We start from the raw sequence: 10,271 nt of genomic DNA, 5'->3' as shown, positions 1-10,271 counted from the left end.
TAATAAATTTAAATAAGCATTTCTATTAAAGCGTTCACTTCATCCAAAAACAAAGCACACAAACGTCCTTTAATTCAATGTTAAAATAAAATTTGACTCCACCAAAGGGAACTTCCACTGCAAAAGTGCTGAATTCAAATAAAAATGGTAAAATTTTTTGATATAAAAATTAAATGATACAATACTAATCTACTTTAATAAAATCGTATCAATCTGGATCGCATTTGGTGTAAACCCTTCTGCTCGTTAACTTTTCTGTTCCCTCTACACCAATTTTCAATAGTGTTATATTTATCTTGTATATATGCACAACTGATGTTAACTCTTTTAACAATTTAAAAACTATATAGATTTTTGTAATATTATTAAATTTTTGCTTAATTAAAAGTGGGATTGATAAAATATGTTTATTTAAAACCAGTTTCCAGAAAACGGCCTATTTAACATAGAAATATTTATGCCCCTGAATATTTTTATCATTCCACTGACAAATATAATTTATCTAATAAAGAAAAGCGATTGAATTTGAATATCCATTAATTCTCAGTATCTTCCATTTGCGTTCTTAATTTTGGCAACCAATGCATAATACCCTCCTGTTTATTTTCTTGTGGCGATGTTTTGGAAATTAACGCAACTTGACTTCTCATGCGAAGTGCTTTTGAGGTGGATGGCATACGATTACATTTTATCTATTTGTAAAGCCGACTTGTAAAAATTGTAAGAATGTATTGGAGAGGCTTGCATGCTAAGTAGATTCGAAATAAAATTCCATTGAAAATTGCATTTGCCGGAAAATATTTATAATAACTTTGAAATTCAATTTTCCAAAGAAAATATGTTAAACGAATTTGCGTATACCAGTCAGTGTGTGTCTGTGTCTGTGTTCGTGTACTGTGCGTGTGCAGGCAACGCAGAAATATGTTAGAAAATTAAAATCGGCCATATGTTGCCTGCATCGATTTTGATAAGTCGCTGGCGGCGACGACGACGACTTTCAGGGAGTGGGGAGTTGAGAGTGGGGAGCGATGGGACGGCAGGAGTGTGCGTGGGTGTATGATGATGTACGCCGGGTAGGCGACAACACCGGCGTGAAGCAGCCGTGGCCACTGCCTGCCGCTTCATATCCGTTTCCGCTGCCGCAACAATGCTTGTCTGTCTGTGTGTCTGCCCTGTCTGTCTCAGTGCCTGTCTCGCTGTAGCTGTAAATGTATGTATGTATGTATGTATGTATGTATAGGTCTGGCTGTCGGTGTATGTGCGTGTGCCCGGCCCATCCAATTGGGACAAACTGACAAAACTTGTAAAAAAAAAACACGCGCCTTGTCATGCATGAGCTTTTCTTTTTATTAATGCTGTTGCTGTTATTGTTGTTGTTGTTGCTGATGTTACACTTGCTGTTCACGCTCATATTGTTGTTGTTGCGATTGCGTGTGCCATTGTGATACAAATCATGTTTTTTGTGCAAGCGTGAGTCTCCTTTTTTTTTGTTATCCTCTTTTTGACGTTTACATTCAATGTCTGTTTAATATTTCATAAGCAGATATCGGAAACTCAAATGAAATTTAAAGGCATGCATCAAAGATGTGTGTGATGACTCTTTTCCATCACACACACCCACACACACGCACCCATACACACGCATGCTCCCCGGGGCGACAAGGCTATCTGTTACAATTCAATTTTCATTGAATTAATGCTGCGGCAACATGGTAATTGTTGGCAACATGCTGCCAGCCACACACACAAATGTTGCGCTGCGCAGGCGCATATGTTGCACATGCTTTGCACCGTTACTTGGCAGTCGCTGCGTTTCAGTTCAGTCGAAATCAGTTGTTTAGCGCGAACACAACGTGTTGGACAACAGTACGCGTCAAACATCGCTAACCCACAAAGGCATACGCACTCGTATTCGCTTTCGTATTCGTATTCGCTCCTCACACAAAATCACTTCATTGCGTTATCGCCTCCTCTCGTATCGTATCGTCTCGTCTCGTATCGTAGCGTATCGTCTCGTGTAACGGTAACGTAACGCAGCGTCGTTTTAGTGTCAGTGTGTCTCTCTGTGTGTGTGTAATCTCTTCGTGTGTGTGTGCGCCCGTTTGCGTGCCAGTGTGAATGGGCCACGTTTGAAATGTGTTTGCGACAGCAGCCCGCCAGCCCGTTAAAGGAGTTCAAAACAGTTACGTAAATTTGAATCTGAACGCGCTCGAATGCGTCGCACTGCGCATGAAATGGCGGCACGCAGTTCGCGGTACATTGAATTAAAACGCATCACTTACAAATTGCTGTAGTCCTGCCCCTCCGCTTGCCCCCGGCCGACCAACCAACGCACACAACGAATATAAATATATATAGAGAGCAGGGGAGAAAAAAGAAAAAGGTATTACCGCATTCAGTGTCGTCGTTTGGCTCGTCAATATAATTAAGTGTATTACCAAAACGTGACCAGCCAGCTTGAAATTATAGCCGACAGCCACAGACGCATCAGAAACAGGAGACCCCACAAAGCCCCCCCTCTCCCCACCACACTCTCAGTGTTCCAACAAAGAAATTTCTCAGCTTGACGCGGCTTGTCTTCAGGCTTTGTCTGCTCAGCCCACATGCCTCAATCCACATTCCTCGTCCTTATTCTAAGCTGCTGTGGGCGTCTTGGTGATTGAAAACGCAACCGCAGAGCAGCGGCTTGTCATCAGTTAAATGAATGTACGACGTTTCTCGCTGCCACTGCCACTGCCACTGCCGCTGGCCGATAAGAAACTAATCCCTTCGCATTCAGAAAGACGCCAGCACCAACGCCAGCGCCAGCGCCATCGCCATTGTCAGTGGTCATATTAATGAATTAATGAAGAAACAATATGGCGCGGATCTGGTTTGCAATTACCATCATTTATTTTAATTACACGCCCCATTGTTGCTGTTATTATATTTGTTGTTATTATGTATTATTGTTCTCTTCTGGCGTTTGCTTGTTTGGTTGCAGTTATAATTTAACCGCGTTACAAATTGCGCATGAAATGTTGTTGGAATACGTAATGGCTCTGCTTGTGATCATGGGATTAACCACAACGTTTGATAAGCAACACAGGCACAAGCAACAATTCGGTAAGTAAATTGCACAGATTAACCGCATTTACTTATAAACATTTATATGTATGAGCATTTAACCCAACGTCAACTTGATTAACTTTTAATGAAAATTAAGATTAACAAATTCCTAAGTTAAGACTCCAGAGACTCTGGCCCCATTCAGCTCCATTCTGTTAACAATGATTTATTATGGCCCGCATTTAGAGCTCATTATTTTTGGCATTTATAAGCTGTAAGCTGCATTTACGAGATCATAACTGGGAAGCACATTGTAATGGTCTTTGAGTGGCCATTCATAACGTTTAGTTCTATTTAAGAGACTTTCTGACCAATTTTGTTTAAATCATTCAACAATACAAAATGATAAATTAATCAGTAAGTTCATTAACATACGAGAGTATATTAAAGAAGAGTATACTAAGGAAAATGTAATATTAAATAAAATAAACATCAAATAAATACTATACTTTAATCCTGGATAAACCAAATAAGATTTACAACTGAACTAAGCATGAAAGAATGAACAAAAAAAACGTTGAGCCTCCTTGGGGCTGCATTTTCCAAACCGCTTTTTAGAACTCACATCATTATGTCAAAATTTTGAGATTCCCAGTAATGTTAAGTAATGTTTAACCAAATTCCCATTTAGTTTAATCTGATATAAGTATTGTAGGTATGAAAATTATATAATAACTAGTTAGTTTATCTTGAGCGACAACTAAGCTGATACGCTTTAAAAAAAAACACCTTTTTATCCACGACACTACATGGCGTATACTTATTGTACATTATGTATACGCCACGTGGTATCGGGAAGTAATTTCATATTTCGTAAAATCAACTTGACAACATTTCTGGTTCAAATTGTAGCACCTTTGAAAGCTCAAGGGATGTCATAGAACTTTGTTTAATTTGAAGGCATACAAGGCACCACGTGTTCAGGCTCGTGTTACTTGCTTCGAAAACTTGCTTACATTAGTTAGAGCAGCATTTTCTTTCAACATTCTAATCTAGAGGGCCTGCTGAGATTCCTGAAGCACTTGCTTCACGTTGTTCATAGCTAGGCATCTGGTTACTTAATTGCTTTTGTTTGCCAAATTGAGCAGCCAGGCAGTCATGTCAGACATATTCCAGTTAATGAAATTATTATCGTTTATGCAACACGCAACAGGAGGCTGTTAATCACAAAACATCACAAAAGCTGAAGCCATTCAACTTCCTACTACGTCCTGCATTTCCTTACGTCCTGGTTCTACAAGGGAATTATTTCAAAATAACATATGATGGTGAATTTTTTCTTCTACTCCCAGCTTTAACAAAATTATTGATTAATTGTCACTTCATAAATAGCCTGTCCGAACAGCATCTGAATAACTGTGCACCAGGTAGTTGCCACAATTATATACGAGTAGTGTTCGAGCTTTAAGGTTCATTCGCACCCTTTAGGTTCAACCGTTAACTTAATTAAGCAGGAACCAGAAAATTCTTTTAGGCGCAAAGAATGAACTAACAATTTGACAATATTTGTGGGGAAAAAGGATAATTTATTCAAGAAGAACAACAAAAGAAAGGCAAAACAGCAAAGCAGACAGACCTGTTAAGAGACTTTCAAATGGACTTGACTAGCAACCATAATTAAATTATTTATGAGTTGTTTAGTTGAAAAATAAGTTATTTTAAATTAAGTTTAAATGTATATTTTTAAGTAGTATGTTATTCCAGAAATACCACACATTTAACTGATAATTTGGAATTTAAAACTCAAACAAACTGATGAATTATCGCCACTTATCTATAATAAGTCGTCTAAAGAATTCAAAAAAAAAAAAAAAAAACATAGCAGCATAAATAGTTTCAAAATAAGTTTCCCACATATACACACTTTAAGGGAAGGAGACCCTAATATTTCAGACTTAAAACTTGTTGCATATACTTAAAGGAATCGTAAAGTAGCATTGGAATGGGCACACACACATACATGCTCATATTTTTATGCTTTTTATGCCACAAGAGACTGCACTCCAAGGTGATCAAGAGTGGAGGCCATTAGGCGAATATGAAACTCGATGAAAAATGCTTAATAAACACATTTTCTTATGTGTGTGTGTGTGTGTGTAAGAGAGAGTATAGATGGAGTTTATACTTTTGTGTAAACAAAAATTTAGTCTAAAGTATTGCGCATTATTTTTGTGTATGTGAGTATGTGTATGCGGCCACAATTTTTCATTTATAATTTATGGTTCATACCTTCAATTTTAGTGCCCGCTTGGGTGAGTGTCTGTGGTTGTGTGCGTGCCTGCGTGTGTGTGTGTGTGGTTGTCACTACCACCACTATGCAACGCAGCACCCTTTGCCCGCCAATACTTATAGTGGCACACATTTTATGTAAATACGGCTAAAAAAAAAAGAAGAGAAAACTTTTATTAAAAAATTTTATGTGTATTTTTGTGGGCAGCATAAAAACCAATTTCATTTGTAGTTTCAACCTAAAAACCACCCTCCGAAAAGGAAACCGCCCCTCCCCATCTGCCCTGCAACAACAGTTTCAATTTCAATTAAGTGTTTAACGGCTTTTTATTGCCCTGCCATACTCATATGGCAATGGCAATGGCTAAATAAATAAAGCATACATATGTAAATACACTAACATGTTTACAAGTGTGCGGTGAAAGGTTGGGGTTGGGGTTGGGCTAAGGGTAGGGGTGGAGCGTTGTGCGTTGTGCGTGTGTGCCTATAAATCAATATTAGCGATATTTGTTTGGCTATACTCGTAGGATATGCATAGAAATACAAATGTTGTAGGCACCCATGGATTATTAGCGAATTAGTGAACCTAATAGAAGGATAAACCACCAGCCGACAGTCGACAGTCGACGGCCGACAGCCACGCCCCATAAATCACTTGGAGTGCTTAGTGAAAGGCTGTTGCCTCAACCGCCGCCATTGCTGCCACATCGGGCGCTATAGCCGTGATGGATCAGTGCTCATGTCTCATGCATGCAGCAGCCTTGTCATATACGCGTATAAGGAGTGTGCGTGTCAATGTGTGCATGAGTGCGCATATGTGTGTGTCTGCGTCAGTGTGTGTGTGTGTGTGCGTGATGTGTGGCGTTGTAATGTAATGTGCTGTGTTGTGTGGCATAAATTAAGCACAAATACTCGTTAATCAAATGAATGTTGATTTCTCAGTACGCTCTGTCGGACTTTCTATCCGTCTGTCTGTATGCCTGCCTGCCTGTCTGTCTATCTATCTGCCTGTCCGTCCCACTATCTGACATCGCCTTGTATCTTCTCCTGCTGCGTTTTATCTCCAGTAGCATATTCTATTAGAAGCATTTGTATGTCTCTGGCTATGCCCGTCCGTAGTTGGTTATAAATGCACATGAATACATTTAGATTGACATTTAGATACAGTTATTCGATACCCTTTTCAAGAGTGTCTATACGCATATATGAGCACATAAGTGTAAATGTAAGTGTGTTTGACACTCAAACAAAATTCGTTACATCAAATTTTGAGTTTCACTTACAAAATTGATTACATTTTTACAAAAGGCAATTTTTTAATGATTTTCCACCATTTTGTGATTGCATGTTCCCCCACTTTGGGGTCAAATTTTCTGCACATTTTGTGTAACTTTGCAGCGTATTGCTTGAGATATAATACATATGAGCAGATCAAGCTATTTTGGAAACATTTGGGTTTCTGCTTAGAAGAATATATTTGAACAATCAGAATATAAATAAATAAATAATGCTTTTAAAAATAAGGTATAGTAGGGGTAAGAATATGTTTGTCTGCTAATTTGATCGAAAACGGAAAAAAACACACCCAACCCGCTCAACAGCCAGAGAAGCTCATCCTATAAGTGTTCAAAGAATGTTTAAGCTAGAAAATTATAATTTTTTTGAGTGTAGGAATGTGTAATTTGTTTCTGAGGATGCGTACACATTGACACTTTAGCTGAAGGCCAAATACAAATACAAGTACATGTAGTGTGTGTATGTTTGCTCATAAAATATTGCTAGTTTATAGTCAAATGCAATCACTTCATTAGTTTTAATGAACCCAACACATGAGCTCTTAATTTCTCTTAACGCCTTCCTCTGCGCTTCTCACTTCCACTCCACAGCTGCCGCCAGTTCGATGCCGCAGCAGCAGCAGCACATTCCGCACAATCCGCACAGCCACCATCCCAGTCATGGGGACACGGATCTCTCCAACGTCATATTGGACAACTACGAGGGTTTTGAACCACACTTCGATAATAACACGGAGCGAGAAATTATTGCCGCTTTGGGCACAACAGCCCGACTGCATTGTCGGGTGCGGAACTTGGGGGATCGAGCTGTGTCCTGGATACGCCAGCGGGATCTGCATATACTGACCATCGGCATCATGACCTACACAAACGATCAGCGATTTCTGGCCAGGCACATCGATAACTCCGATGAGTGGGTGCTGAAGGTGGTCTCCGTGCAGCCCCGGGATGCGGGCATTTACGAGTGTCAGGTGTCGACAGAGCCGAAGATAAGTCTGGCCTACAAACTGATGGTTGTGAGTGAGTATCCCATAAACAAGGAAACCCAAATTGCTTTAACAAACACACTCCTACTCCCACGCTCTCGCTCCCTCTCTCTCTCTCTCTCTCTCTCTCTGCTTAACAGCATCGAAGGCACAAATACTGGCGAATCGTGAGCTCTTCATCCAAAGTGGCAGCGACATTAATTTGACGTGCATAGCCCCCCAGGCTCCTGGCCCCTATACGCACATGCTATGGTACAAGGACACCGAATTAGTCAGTGATTCGACGCGTGGCGGCATACGCGTTGTCTCCGAGCAGCAAATGAAGACAAGCAATTTGGTGATATCGCGCGTGCTGCACACCGATTCCGGAAATTACACGTGTTCGGCGGATAATTCAAGTGAGTGCCGCACAAACACAAACACAATTGCACACCCAAGTGATACACATACTTATATACATACGTGTATAGATATATATTACATAATTTGTTGTTTGTTCTCATTCGTGCCCCATCCTCGACAGACTCCGACAGCGTCTTTGTGCATATCATTAAGAGCGAACAGCACGCGGCCATGCAACACGAACTGGCGGTGAGGATGCAGCTGCCCAAGCTGTTGCTCGTCCTTTTAACATTTTTTCACGTAAGTATCTCCATCTGAAATCTCCATCTCAAGCACTACCTGTAGTAGACGGCCTAGCAATTGTAGCCATTTGACGCACACTGGGCCAGAATAAATCAAACCCCATCGCGTTTTTGTTTTGTTTGCAATTTTCCATTTCAAGGGTGCTCTTTACTTTACTTTTACTTAAAATCCACCATCTGACTAAAAGAAAAAAGCTAGGCAAATAATATCGCAAATCCTGATACTCGTAAGCTAAAAAATACCACCACAGACGAACGGAAACTGTATCGGAAATAGCAGCATGCCAGTAGTTTTAATAAGAAATATTTTACATGACAATTAACTTCAGTTAGCGAATTCGCTTTGATAATTTTTACAATATTAAAAATAATTCAATTACAACAAAAAGCATTCAATTTAAATAGAATATCCTTTTGTTAAATTCTTTTAATTTTCCAACACTTTAAGCATTTCTTAGAGCTCTGCAGGACTGCTACTTTCACATTATCAGAAAGAATTTTTGTATTTCAAATGAAAGAGTCTGATCTTCGTCAGAAAATGTTTTTGCTTCAATAAAAATCAATCAAAAAATACAAAAAATAAATAAATGAATGGCTGCAGTTGTTATATTATTTTATGCTATTATATTTTTATAATTATATTATATTATTATATATTTATAACTTATGATTTGTAAAGGAAGAAAACAGAAATTGTTGAATTTAACAAACAGAATATCATGTAAAGAAATTTGTTTAAATTTTCTTTATAGAGCTTCTCATATTCTGGTTAATTCAATTTAAAAGGGTTCTTTTTTTCAATTACAAGTAGAACGAGTTTTTGTGGTATTTTATTAACCCGTCTGAGCACACCTTCATTAAATATATAGAAACCTTTAAAGCAGTTTATTTTGAAGAATATACATAGGCAATAGTTTCAAAAGGATCAGTTTTAATAGCTTTACCCATTAGATTACTTATCTATAAAAGAAATATACATACATGTATGCTGTTTTGTCTACAATCCGACACATCTTCGACTCTGTGTGCAACAACTTTATGAGTATGTTTTAATGTGTCTTTATGTGTCTGTTGCAGCTTCTAGTGGGTGCTATCAAGTGAACATTTTGAAATGCTCAACCGTCTAGGCCAGTCGTCGTAATCAACAAAGTTATCATCGTCATCATCAGCATCAGCCTCTGCGTCTCACTAGCAACATCATCATCTGCCTCACTATCCCTGCCATCGTCATCATCATCATCATCAGCATGCAAAGCAGCCCCACTTATACTTTGGGTAAGTCGTGTGTCTGTCTACTGAGCTTCAACTCTCACTGAACTCTTAACTCTGATTACTTGTTTGGGTTCTTTTGCAGTGACATGCCCACAAAATCTGCATTAATGTTGCCGCCTCTTTGGCTGCAGTTGCAGTTGCAACAACAGCACGAATACATGCATAAGGATTCGAAGGATTTGTGAGTGTCTGCCGCAGCTGCTGTTCTTTTGAAAAAGGCCCGACGAAGGCACTCTAGCGATGCGCTCTTGAGGGGCAACTGCCACCTCCGCCTCCACCTCTTCATCCTCCTCCTGCATGTTGTAAATATGTAAATTTTCCGTTTTTGTTAAGAAGCTTTAAGTATTTTTATACGTAATTAAGTAAATAGGCCGTGCATTTGCATTCGCATAAGGCGCATATGACGCATATGAATATATACATATACATATGTATACAATATGTATGTATAATGTACTCACATGTAACGAAATTGTAAAAGGATGAGCATAAAGCGAGGCGCGAGGACGCGTGCTCGTCAAAAGGTAAACGCAAACGAAGCAAAGCAAAATAAAATTGTTGTAAATAAATACATTTCAAAAAACTTAATGGAAAAAAGAATAAACAACCAACGATATTATCTGCTGCTAAATGGATGGGCGCGGGTAATTATACAAATAGGCAAATGCTTATGCTACTTATTCGAGTATCTATGTATATATAGTATGTACATGGGCGGCGCATAGAAAATTAACTAA

At 39.0% G+C, this 10,271-nt stretch overlaps 1 protein-coding gene across 1 annotated transcript; it reads left to right on the top strand.

The window, feature by feature from the left end:
- The first annotated feature begins 2,286 nt into the window (after positions 1-2,286).
- LOC115624159 (basement membrane-specific heparan sulfate proteoglycan core protein) lies at positions 2,287-9,936 on the top strand. The gene is made up of 7 exons (XM_030518755.1): positions 2,287-2,383; positions 2,984-3,109; positions 7,291-7,652; positions 7,759-8,016; positions 8,142-8,260; positions 9,340-9,537; positions 9,617-9,936. The coding sequence occupies exons 2-6, from the start codon at positions 3,018-3,020 to the stop codon at positions 9,361-9,363; spliced, it is 855 nt and encodes a 284-aa protein (XP_030374615.1). The 5' UTR covers positions 2,287-2,383; positions 2,984-3,017; the 3' UTR covers positions 9,364-9,537; positions 9,617-9,936.
- Positions 9,937-10,271: the final 335 nt, after the last annotated feature.

This window comes from Scaptodrosophila lebanonensis, unplaced genomic scaffold (assembly GCF_003285725.1).
Source record: "Scaptodrosophila lebanonensis strain 11010-0011.00,11010-0021.00 unplaced genomic scaffold, SlebRS2 tig00000053-arrow-pilon, whole genome shotgun sequence".
Lineage (NCBI taxonomy): Eukaryota > Metazoa > Arthropoda > Insecta > Diptera > Drosophilidae > Scaptodrosophila > Scaptodrosophila lebanonensis.
Note: the sequence above shows the minus strand (reverse complement) of the source record. Positions and strands in the feature narration are given on the sequence as shown.

Coding starts and splice junctions, on each gene's coding strand:
- LOC115624159 (XM_030518755.1), top strand. CDS start 3,018: ATGTTGTTGGAATACGTAATGGCTCTGCTTGTGATCATGGGATTAACC. Junction 7,653..7,758: donor CTACAAACTGATGGTTGTGA/GTGAGTATCCCA, acceptor TCTGCTTAACAG/CATCGAAGGCACAAATACTG. Junction 8,017..8,141: donor GTGTTCGGCGGATAATTCAA/GTGAGTGCCGCA, acceptor CATCCTCGACAG/ACTCCGACAGCGTCTTTGTG.